The 13,315-nt window shown below is 44.1% G+C and overlaps 1 protein-coding gene across 3 annotated transcripts in view; it reads right to left on the bottom strand.

Moving 5' to 3' along the window:
- The window catches only part of LOC139765712 (disintegrin and metalloproteinase domain-containing protein 10-like), a 310,501-nt gene extending 298,355 nt beyond the window's left edge, over positions 1–12,146 (bottom strand). Inside the window, exon 1 of one of the 3 annotated variants that reach the window (XM_071693501.1) lies at positions 10,617–12,146. In XM_071693501.1, the coding sequence (XP_071549602.1) occupies positions 10,617–10,974 (358 nt within the window). In that variant the 5' untranslated portion in view covers positions 10,975–12,146. The remainder of the gene's footprint in view (positions 1–10,616) is intronic. The other 2 variants (XM_071693502.1, XM_071693499.1) reach the window with 2 other exon arrangements.
- Between the last annotated feature and the right edge of the window lie 1,169 nt (positions 12,147–13,315).

The raw sequence follows: 13,315 nt of genomic DNA, 5'->3' as shown, positions 1-13,315 counted from the left end.
ACCCACATACACATGCATATACATAAACGCCCACACACGCACAAATACATGCATATACATTTTAAGGTATACATACACATACATACACAGACATATACATATATACACATGTACATATCCATACATGAGTATGTACATGCACAATGCCATCCACTCCAGCCGCCTTGCCACAATTTATCTCATGCTAGGCTTTCACCACCTCATCTCTCTTCACCAAACCCCTCAACCTGACCCTGTCAGTGCGCATACCATCACGACCCAACACCCTACATCTGCCACACTAGCGTCAAATATAGTCAACAGTTCTTCAAAATACTCACTCCATCTCCTCCTCACTTCATCAATAACTGTTTACCACTTCCTATTTGCTCGCAATTTTTTCTTGTTCTCCCATACCATTAACCCACTTGCAAAACAAATTATTCTCCTGAAGTTTAATGATACTCTTTCACCCCAACTCTCATCTGCCCTTATTTTCAACCTCGGCGCTTTCCTTTTGAATTCCTGCCGTTTTCTAGTGTAATTCTCCCAATTATTTGCACCAGTTCTCTGAAAATCCTGGCGATATATCTCTCTCTATCACCACCATGTCTTCATCCCCCCACTCACTACCCTCTCTCACCTGCCTACTTCACACATGCCACACAGATCTCTTCCACATATCACCATTGGTCTTACTAATCTTTCCTCACTCATACTCTTTCCTCTTTTCCAGAATCCTCTGTGTCTTCCCCCTCGCATCCATCAGTACATTTCAATCCAAGCGTCTCTTTTTCGCACCTGAGAGCAGAATGTAATATAATATCGTCCACTTAACATCTTACCTCCTCATTAATGTGTATAAACCAGGTATTCCCAATCACCAGTCCTTTTTTAGCACATAAATCTACAAGCTCTTCACCATTTCCATTTACAACACTGAACACCCCATGTACACCAATTATTCCCTCAACTGCTACATTACTCACCTTTGCATTCAAATCACCCATCACTATAACCCGGTCTCGTGCATCAAAACTACTAACACACTCACTCAGCTGCTCCCAAAACACTTGCCTCTCATGATCTTTCTTCTTATGCCCAGGTGCATATGAACCAATAATCACCCATCTCTCTCTCCATCCACTTTCAGTTTGACCCACACAGGTCTGGCGATCATTTGCTAAAATCTCCCACAGAAACCCCTGCTCTCGCCCCTTTTAACTGGTTCCTACGACGCGCGCGTCATGAGACATCTTACATGGAGCTGCAAGTCTTTCTCCCTTGCCTCAGGGTTCCCAAGATGAATTCGGAAATACCATGCTACTGGCACGACAGCCATGGAAGACTTGGTTTAGGACGACCCATAAGATCCAGAGATGCCATATACACAGCAAGAGAGAACATCTTACATACATCCGGGGTGCAAGACCCTCGCCATCTCCCATCAGAAACAGTGTGGAATACTGCACGGTAGACAAGTTCAAGAGTGCACTGGACCAGTAACTACCATGTGTCCCACACCAGCCAGGTTATGTGGGCCTGAGGGATGCGGCTTCCAACACCTTGGTCCACTCAGCTGCCTGGGCCGAGCCCGGAGGTCAGGGTAGACGACACACGAAGACCCCCAGCAGGTCGTCATTACTACTGCGTCAGGGAATACAACCCTTCTGACCTTACCATCTTACAACTCCTGCCCTTAATGTATGAACCTTCTGACCTTACCATCTTACAACTCCTGCCCTTAATGTATGAACCTTCTGACCTTACCATCTTACAACTCCTGCCCTTAATGTATGAACCTTCTGACCTTACCATCTTACAACTCCTGCCCTTAATGTATGAACCTTCTGACCTTACCAGGTTACAATGATTACGAGTGCTGTAAAGTCATAACACGTCCCACTCCTACTACACTGCTCTACCTAACTTCCTTCCAAGTATAAGTCTTCACCTACATGATCCAATGCTCGTAGTCTCTCTCTCTCTCTCTCTCTCTCTCTCTCTCTCTCTCTCTCTCTCTCTCTCTCTCTCTCACAATGTCTACGTTCATGGCTTCCTCAACCATATCTAGCTAGGGCTTCACTTGCCACTTAAAACTACCTCCTCTGCAGTACTAAACATGGTCTCTGCTCTATTCTTGTGAATATGGCTCGTGTCACCATAGTGTGTGTGTGTGTGTGTGTGTGTGTGTGTGTGTGCGTAAAGAGAAGGGAGCCAAGTGAGGATATTCCCGCTACGGTTCAGTCCTCTGTTCCTGACGCTACCTCGCTGATGCAGGAAGTGGCGAATATATATATATATATATATATATATATATATATATATATATATATATATATATATATATATATATATATATGGGGGGGTGGGGCGAAAGTTCTGGGAGCGTTGAAAAATGTGTGGAAGTCGAGAACGTTATCTTGGAAAGCAAAAATGGCTATGTTTGAAGGAATAGTGGTTCCAACAATGTTATATGGTTGCGAGGCGTGGGCTATGAATAGAGTTGTGCGGAGGAGGGTGGATGTGCTGGAAATGAGATGTTTGAGGACAATATGTGGTGTGAGGTGGTTTGATCGAGTAAGCAATGAAAGGGTAAGAGAGATGTGCAGTAATAAAAAGAGTGTGGTTGAGAGAGCAGAAGAGGGTGTATTGAAATGGTATGGCCACATGGAAAGAATGAGTGAGGAAAGATTGACCAAGAGGATATATGTGTCAGAGGTGGAGGGAACGAGGAGAAGTGGGAGACCAAATTGGAGGTGGAAGGATGGAGTGAAAAAGATTTTCAGTGATCGGGGCCTGAACATGCAGGAGGGTGAAAGGCGTGCAAGGAGAGTGAATTGGAAGGATGTGGTATACCGGGGTCGATGTGCTGCCAATGGATTGAAACAGGGCATGTGAAGCGTCTGGGGCAAACCATGAAAGTTTTGTGGGGACTGGATGTGGAAAGGGAGCTGTGGTTTCGGTGCATCATACATGACAGCTAGAGACTGAGTGTGAACGAATGTGGCCTTTGTTGTCGTTTCCTAGCGCTATCTCGCGCGCATGCGAGGGGAGGGGGTTGTTATTTCATGTGTGGCGAGATGGCGACGAGAATGAATAAAGGCAACAAGAATGAATTATGTACATGTGTTTATTTTTATATGTCTGTATATGTATATATATGTATACGTTGAAATGTATAGGTATGTATATGTGCGTGTGTGGGCGTGTATGTATATACATGTGTGTGTGGGTGGGTTGGGCCATTCTTTCGTCTGTTTCCTTGCGCTACCTTGCTAACGCGGGAGACAGCGACAAAGTATAATAAAAATAAGATAAATTATTATTACTATTATATATATATATTATTATTATTATCTATTTATATGTATATTAACCGATTTATATTTCTCTCTTGTGTCTCCCCTGATGATGTGATTATTACACGAAAGTGCACTTGGGAACTTATCGTGTTTCATTTTCCCCGTGGGCTCATAGGAAAAAAAAAAAAAAAATATATATATATATATATATATATATATATATATATATATATATATATATATATATATATATATATATATATATAAGAAAAGATTTTAGCGATCCTGTTGAAAAAAAATCCTTGGCGTCGTTCAATATAAATCGTTTATCCACGAGTTTGTAAACATTATTGCCAGGGAAGTTACATGACTCAAGTCTTCGGTAAGTTAAGAGATCATCAAAACCTTTAATTATTTGGTATTAGATCACATCTTAATCTCTTTTATTAAGCATAATACATTCAAGTCGTTTAATCTGCTCTCGTAGGGTTTGTTTCTCAGTTCCAGAATCCACATGGTAGCTGGACGTGTACTCCCTCCATTGCTTTTGTTTTCTTTTTTCTATTTAGGTAAGTCGAGCCAAACTGAAGATAATATCTAAGATGTGGACACACTAATGAATCGTACAAAGCAAGATGATTTCCCTCAACTTGAATTCAAAGGCAATACCAATGAAACCAAGAATTTGGCTCACTCTTTTCATTGCTTCTGTGCAATGCTTACTTATATATAGGTCACCAGAGAATATTACACCCGTCTTAGTCCTCATTTTTGCAGTTGAACAAAATTCACATTGTAGGTTGCCTCTCCATTGTTACTATCAATATGTCAAACTTTGCACTTTTCTATGTTCAAATCTGTTGGCCACGTTTGAGCCGAGTTCATGAGTGTGTCGGTGTCAGTGAGAAGGTGTAGAAGTTCATGCCAATGTGTAGATTTATTTCCCAGTTTTATATCCTCAGTGATCCTCCCTAACTTACACTGTAGCCCATATAAATTAGGAAGAGACCTGGTCCCAAGACTGATCCCTGTGGCACACCACTTGTTACGTCTGACCATTCTGAGGCTCGACCATCAAAAACAAGTCTTTGCTTACTGCCAGTTAACCCATTTTTTATATCTAACTGTAACAACATCAAATGACTTGAACTTTACTAGTAATCTTCCATGAAGAACATCATCGAAAGTTTTTTGAATGTCTCGATAGATAACATCAACTGATTTTACTTTGGTTTTCTAAGTGATGGTCCTCTACATGGTTTACTAAGTGATGGTCCTCTACATGGTTTACTCAGTGATGGTCCTCTACATGGTTTACTAAGTGATGGTCCTCTACATGGTTTACTAAGTGATGGTCCTCTACATGGTTTACTCAGTGATGGTCCTCTACATGGTTTACTCAGTGATGGTCCTCTACATGGTTTACCAAGTGATGGTCCTCTACATGGTTTACTATGTGATGGTCCTCTACATGGTTTCTAATTCTATCTGGAATGATGGTTTCTACAGGTTTTCCAACTACAGATGTTAAGCTAATAGGACGATGATTTCTGGTCAGTGAATCATTACGTTTTTGGAATATTGTTGTCACATTGGTCAACTTCTATTCATCAGGTACGTTTCCTGCAGCAAGTGACTTATTGAAATGGTCAGTCAAGGAATTTATCATCTCATTATTCGTCTCTGTCATTGTCCTCAGAGTCAGGGTCTGTCCTCCAATTTATTTCATTATCGTTATTGCTAACAATATGTACTCGGCATTTAGGTCAATTTGTTGCTGAAGGTGGCCCGCTCTCATCATGTGTCGTGTCGTCCATTGTAAACACAGAGGAACCCACCAAAACACGAAGAGCCTCCTTCATTCAGTAGACGTCACTGTTTGTGGCACATTACGATGTCATGTTTGTAGCACCTACTTCTGTAGAAAGCCATGTTGTGGCACCTACTACACAATGAGTCTAAGTCTGTGGCACAGACTACTATTGGAAGCCATGTCTGTGGCACAGACTACACCAACAGGCCAAGTTTGCGTACGTACTACAGTAAAAAAGTCATGTTGCTGGCACCTAATACAACAGGAGGAAATGTTGGTGCCACCTACTACAATAGGTCATGTTGGTGCCACCTACAACAATAGGTCATGTTGGTGCCACCTACTACAGTAGGAGGTCATGTTGGTGCCACCTACTACAGTAGAAGGTCATGTTGGTGCCACCTACTACAGTAGAAGGTCATGTTGGTAGCGCCTTCCACAACGTAGATACTCCTCCCATGTTTCACCTACTCCTCCCAAGTCCCAATTCCCAGATACTTCTCCCACGCCCCAGATACTTCTCCCACGCCCCAGATACTTCTCTCACGCCCTAGATACTTCTCCCATGTCTTATATACTCCAGCCACTCCCCAAATACTCCTCTCACGCCTTATACACTCCTCCTACGCTCCCAGGTACTCCTCCCACGCCCGAGATATTCCTCCCACGCACCAGGGTACTCTAAGATCCCACGTTCCATATACTCCTACCACGCCCAATATACTTCTCCCACGCCCCAAGTGCTCTTTCCACGTCCCAGGTACTCCAGGTACTCCTGCTACACCTCACGTACTCCTGCCATGCCCCATCTACTCCTGCCACGCCCCATCTACTCCTACCAAACCTCATATACTGCTCCCACGCCCCGGGTACCACGCCCCGGGTACCACGCCCCAGGTACTCCTCCCACGCACCATGTACTCCTGCCAAGCCTAATATACTCCTGCCGTGCTGCCCTATATACTCCACCCACGCCCTAGGTACTCCTACCACGCCCTATATACCGTTTTGATGGGGTGTTCTGGTTATGTATGTCAACCTTGACAGCTCTACTGTATGGCTTCCCTCCAGCTGACCTCACCTGGCTCTGACCTGCACCGCCTTCCTCCACACACACACACACACACACACACACCACACACACACACACACCACACACACCACATACACACACACACACACATACACACACACATACATACACACACACACACACACACAAGCCCTCTATACAATAACATACCACTATAAACCCTCAATACCATAACATACCACTGTAAGCCCTCAATACCATAACATACCACTGTAAGCCCTCAGTACCATAACATACCACTGTAAGCCCTCAGTACCATAACATACCAGTGTAAGCCCTCAGTACCATAACATACCAGTGTAAGCCCTCAGTACCATAACATACCAGTGTAAGCCCTCAGTACCATAACATACCAGTGTAAGCCCTCAGTACCAATACGTACCACTGTTAGCTCTGATTCATATTATACGAGTCATACTCCTTTTCGTACAAAGAACATGATGTCATACCCCTTGTTGTATAAACAAGATGGTGTCATATATTTCATCATATAAGCAAGATGGAGTCATACTCCCTGTTGTATAAACTATGTGTCATACCCCTTGTTTTATAAACAAGATGGTGTCATATCCTTTATTACATAGACAAAATGGTGTCATACCCCTTGTTGTATAACAAAGAAAGCGCCATACCCTTTATTGTATAAACAAGATGACGTCATATCCTTTATCATATAAACAAGATGGTCATATCCTTTATCCTATAAACAATATGGTGTCATACACCTTGTTGTATAAACAACATGGTGTCATATCCTTTATTATATATACAAGATGGTGTCATACACCTTGTTGTATAAACAACATGGTGTCATATCCTTTATTATATATACAAGATGGTGTCATACACCTTGTTGTATAAACAAGATGGTGTCATATTCTTTATTATATATACAAGATGGTGTCATATTCTTTATTATATAAACGAGATGGTGTCATACCCCTTGTTGTATAAACAAGGTGTAATACCCCCTTGTTGTATAAACAAGATGGTGTCATAATCCTTGTTCACATACAATCAAATGAAAACCCTCCTTTAAAATTAATAATATACGCTGTAACATAAATGTTAAAAATCATGGAGTCCTGGGTAACACATGGAGTCCTGGGTAATACATGGAGTCCTGGGTAAAACTTGGAGTCCTGGGTAATAACATGGAGTCCTGGGTAACAAAGTGAAGTCTCGCATATGAATTGGTACTAGGCTAATTATGGTTAAAAGAGAAGAGGTGGTGAAACCTTTGCGGAAGATGAAAGCCGGCAAGGCAGCAGGTTTGGATGGTATTGCAGTGGAATATATTAAGAAAGGGGTGACTGTATTGTTGACTGGTTGGTAAGGATATTCAATGTATGTATGGTTCATGGTGAAGTGCCTGAGGATTGGCGGAATGCGTGCATAGTGCCATTGTACAAAGGCAAAGATGATAAAGGTGAGTGTCCAAACTACAGAGGCATAAGTCTGTTGAGTATTCCTGGGAAACTATATGAGAGGGTATTGATTAAGAGGGTGAAGGCATGTACAGAGCATCAGATTGGGGAAGAGTAGTGTGGTTTCAGAAGTGGTAGAGGATGTGTGGATCAGATGTTTGTGTTGAAAAATGCATGAAGCATTTATGGATCTGGAGAAGACATATGATATGGTTGAGATGCTTTGTGGGAGGTAAGCTGCTAGAAGCAGTGAAAAGTGTTTATCAAGGATGTAAGGCATGTGTACGAGTAGGAAGAGACGAGAGTGAGTGGTTTCCAGTGAAGATCGGTCTGCGGCAGGGGGTGCGTGATGTCCCCATGGTTGTTTAATTTGTTTATGGATGGGGTGGATAGGGAGGTAAATGCAAGAGTTTTGGAAATAGGAGCAAGTCTGCAGTCTGTTGTGGATAAGAGGGCCTGGGAAGTGAGTCAGTTGTTCGCCGATGATACAGCGCTGGTGGCTGAATTGAGTGAGAAACTGCAAAAGTCGATGACTGAGTTTGGTAAACTGTGTGAAAGGAGGAAGTTGAGAGTAAATGTGAATAAGAGCAAGGATATTAGGTTCAGTAGGGTAGAGTGACAAGTTAGTTGGGATGTAAGTTTGAACAGAGAAAAACTGGAGGAAGTGAAATATTTTAATTATCTGAGAGTGGATTTGGCAGCGGATGGAACCATGGAAGCGGAAGTGAATCACAGGGTAGGGGAGGGGGCGACGGTTCAGGGAGCGTTGAAGAATGTGTGGAAGGAGAGAACGTTATCTCGGAGAGCAAAAATGGGTATGTGTGAAGGAATAGTAGTTCCAACAATATCATATGGGTGCGAGGCATGGACCATAGATAGGGTTGTACGGAGGACGGTGGATGTGTTGGAAATGAGATGTTTGAGGACAATATGAGGTGTGAGGTGGTTTGATCGAGTAAGTAATGAAAGGGTTAGAGAAATGCGTGGAAATAAAAAGTTTGTAGATGAGAGCGCAGAAGAGGGCGTGTTGAAATGGTTTGGACATATGGAGAGAATGAGTGAGGAAAGGTTGACAAAGGATATATGTGTCAGAGGTGGCGGGAACCAGAAGTGGGAAACCATATTGGAGGTGGAAGGATGGGGTGAAAAAGATTTTGAGCGATAGGGACCTGAACATACAGGAGGGTGAGAGGCGTGCAAGGAATTGAGTGAATTGGAACGATGTGGTATACCGGGGTTGACGTGCTGTGAATGGACTGAACCAGGATATGTGAAACGCCTGGGTAAACCATGAAAAGGTCTATGGGGATTGGATGTGGATATGCCTTTTACCCTCCTGCATGTGCAGGCCCCGATCTCTCAAAATCATTTTCATTCCATCTTTCCACCTCCAATTTGGTCTCCCACTTCTCGTTCCCTCCATTTCTGACACATATATTCTCTCTGTCAATCTTTCTTCACTCATTCTCTCCATGTGACCAAACCATTTCAAAACACCCTCTTCTGCTCTCTCAACCACACTCTTTTTATTACCACACATCTCTCTCACCCTTTCATTACTTACTCGATCAAACCATCTCACACCACATATTGTCCTTAAACATCTCATTTCCAGCACATCCACCCTCCTCCGCACAACCCTATCTATAGCCCACGCCTCGCAACCATATAACATTGTTGGAACCACTATTCCTTCAAACATACCCATTTTTGCTTTCCGAGATAATATTCTCGCCTTCTACACATTTTTCAACGCTCCCAGAACTTTCGCCCCCTTCCCCCACCCTGTATATGTATATACACACGACGGTATTACTATATTTGACAATCTAGTAGTGGTCTCGTCGTATGGATGTAAGGAAAACCTTCGGGAAAAATGTAAAGACTAAGATGAATGTGTTGGAAATGGACAACTAGTGGCGTAAGAAAGGTAGATGGAATAATTTATGATCGAGTAAGAGAGCTATGTGGATGTAGAGGGACACGTATAAGAGAGCAGGAGAGTGTGCTAAAATGTACTGCACATGTTGAGAGGAAGAGTGAGGAGAGGTTGATGAATGAAGAGGGTAGACACATCAGAAGACGAGGCCACAAGGGTCAAAGGGGAAACCAAAGAGAAGGTGGAATGATGGAGTGAATGATGATCATTGGAAGGTTCAGGGCCTGAACATGCAAGAGGGTGCGTGGCATACACCAGACAGAGCATAATGGAGTGATAGGATTGACAGGAGACGACTTATTGTCAATGGGACGTATCAGGGTACACGAAGTGTCCGGGGAAATTACGGAAAGTTCTTTGAGAAGTGACTGAAGATAGAGGAGTGTGCACCACGTCTCGGTGCACGACACATCATGACAGTTAGAAGCTAAATGTGAGCCAATGTCGTCATCTCTTTGTCTGTTCCTCGTGCCACTTCGCACACGCGGGAAATAGCGAACATGAAAAAATATTATATATATATATATATATATATATATATATATATATATATATATATATATATATATATATATATATGCAAGAAAGAGAGTGTTGCAAGAGAGTGTTGGTGTGAAGGTAAATACTGACTGTCATGGGTGGTTGGAAGTGGCATGGCTCTGACTCCACTGTGTGTTATCTACCAACTCCAGCTAAGAGGACGTCACTAACTAACAATATCAAGCAGCTAACATTAAAGATATCATGGTAACATTATACTGAGACCCTTGTTAAGAATATCTCTATTCTATATTATTCAAACTTACGATGAAATATTTTAATGATAACTATTCATATGGCAACAAGGAGAAGCATGCTCACAGCCACATATATCACTTAACATGGTTTTTGATGATAAACAAAGTGATCATGACGGTCACATCTATTGTTATATTGATATAAGCAACTCTCTATGTTAATATGATAAGAAAATGGTGACAGTCACACAATAAAGTCAAGTACGAGGAAGAAGATGTGACAACATTGGGAGGCGGGTTGGTAGGTGGCCTTTATAACTTACCTGCAGAAGTTGGTTGTGTGTTGGCCGCCAGGAGGAGAGCCGCCGTCAGGAGTAAGTGCACAGAGAGGCCCTTGGCTGGTGGTCCCCAGGCCAACGATGCCGGGGACGCCGTCCTCCTCCTCCAACTACTATCATTGTTCTCACTACAAACACTGAAACTGGTTCTTTGACGACACGGAAACTCTCTTAGAACACAGTGGGAACCTTCCTGACGGTGTCCCCCGACACAGGATGGGCACAGCTCCTGTTGCTTGAGCGGCCCTCCTCGCTGCGACGCGTGGGCACAGGGTACGCAGGTGGGTGTGGGCCACTCAGGGAACCCTAGGGGCCCAAGTCCCCGGAAGTGGGGGCCGCACATCGGTCTCCCGCAAGGAAATGAACTCTGAACACCACCTCGCCCTCCACGATCACAAGGAAGACCTCATCCTCGAGGCGAGGTTTGAGGGTGCGTCCCATAATTGGTCTTCTACGCCTCTGTATCCATCGTCAACTGTGAAAAAGTTTGATTTGCTCCGAGTGAGTCGGTCAGGACGGAGCTGAGGCACTTGGAGTCGCCCTGAATGTGACCCTAGCTAAGGTACTGCTCGACCCAAGACACAGCACCCCAACCAACCCTCCCTCACACCACCAAAACACATCAATGCCAACGAACTGCCAGCAGACGGAATTATCCACTTTTTGCCCTTACATTTACCGCTTATGACTTACAACTAAATTCTGTTTACTATTTCTGTACAGAAGGATATGTTTTCAATAGGTTCTTGATGTTCTCACTTATCACTACTCACCATTTGAGCATCACAAAAGAACTATATGCCACATACCACCGAACATCCTCTCACTCCCACTTCCAAACAGACACTGAACGGTGCTCTTGTATGTTGTCCAGGTCGAACAGCTGAGTCCTGGAACGATACCAGTTAGTATTTTCCAGTGGAACTGGATTGGTTTCCAGCAGTTGGATGAGCGGTATATATCATGAATGATACATGGAGCAGCAAGTGTGGGTACAGAACAAGGAACAGTCCAGTAGTCAGAGATGAACACAGCCTCCTGCTGGTTCCAGGAGACACCAAGCCACACAGATGCCACTTCCACATTAACTGTTGACCGCACACGGTGCAGTAATCCTGTCTCTGTCTCGTGGATGATATTTATCTTACTTTCCCATACAACCATCCATCTCACCGTCTCAGTCATCTACCTGCTTACACAACACCATCATGACGTCAATACGAATGTAAACAACAAAATTCAACAAAGCCACGTGTTAAGCAATATAGAGTTTTACGAACTAAAACTTTTGAATCCCGTTAGACAGTGGGCCATAACTCCTCCACCAGACAAAAAAAAAAAAAATGTCGTAAGTTATCATCTAGCACAACATGATTTTCCACCTGGCTATAACCATAACATTGCACACACCACAACAAAGCATTCGAGTTTACATCTGCTGGTCTTGGCGGTCATTGATTTTTGGTACAGGGAGGCGCAGGCGCCTTAGTCCCCCACCCCCTAGACAAGAGACTCCACTCACAGAAAACGGGCGCTGAAATTCAGACTAGTGGTGTCACCACTGTGTATGGTGCCGTGCCATCGTACGGGTGCATGTAAGGACCAGACTTGTGTTGTCACCACTGTGTATAGTGTCGTGCCATCGTACAGGTGGTTGACAGGACCAGACTTGTGTTGTCACCACTGTGTGTGGTGTCGTGCCATCGTACGGGTGGATGACAAGGCCAGACTGGTGGTGACATCACTGTGTATAGTGTCGTGCCATCGCACGGGTGGTTAACATGGCCAGACTAGTGGTGTCACCACTGTGTATAGTGCCGTACCATCGTACGGGTGGTTAACATGGCCAGACTGGTGGTGTCACCACTGTGTATAGTGCCGTACCATCGTACGGGTGGTTAACATGGCCAGACTGGTGGTGTCACTACTGTGTATGGTGTCGTGCCATCGTGCGGGTGCAGGACGACCAGACTGGTGGTGTCACCACTGTGTGCGGTGTCGTGCCATCGTACAAGTGGATGTCAGGGTCAGACTGGTGGTGACATCACTGTGTATAGTGCCGTGCCATCGTACGGGTGATGTCAGGGCCAGACTGGTGGTGTCACCACTGTTTATGATGCCGTACCATCGTACGGGTGATGTCAGGGCCAGACTGGTGGTGTCACCACTGTTTATGATGCCGTACCATCGTACGGGTGCATATCAGGACCAGACGTGTTATCACCATTGTGTATGGTGCCATGCCATCGTAAGGGTGGATGTCAAGGCCAAACTGGTGGTGTCACCACTGTGAATAGTCCATGCCATCGTATGAGTGGTTGACAGGGCCAGACTGGTGGTGTCACCAGTGTATGGTGTCGTGCCATCGTACAAGTGGATGTCAAAGCCAGACTGATGGTGTCACCACTGTGTATGGTAGTATCAAAACCGAATATGGTGCCCCTGTAGGAGATACTAGAGACAAACTGGAGAGAGAGAGAGAGAGAGAGAGAGAGAGAGAGAGAGAGAGAGAGAGAGAGAGAGAGAGAGAGAGAGAGAGATGCAGCGTCCAGCTACCAAAATCATTCCTGGGCTGAGACAGAAATCCTACGAGAACAGATTAACGACTTACATTTCTTTAGCTCAGAAAAGATCAAGTTAAGACGTGACCTAATCCACAATGATCAGAGGTTTTGATAGTCTTA

This window comes from Panulirus ornatus, chromosome 55 (genome assembly GCF_036320965.1).
Source record: "Panulirus ornatus isolate Po-2019 chromosome 55, ASM3632096v1, whole genome shotgun sequence".
Lineage (NCBI taxonomy): Eukaryota > Metazoa > Arthropoda > Malacostraca > Decapoda > Palinuridae > Panulirus > Panulirus ornatus.
The sequence above is the reverse complement of the archived record's forward strand: the minus strand, read 5'-3'. Positions and strand labels throughout refer to the sequence as shown.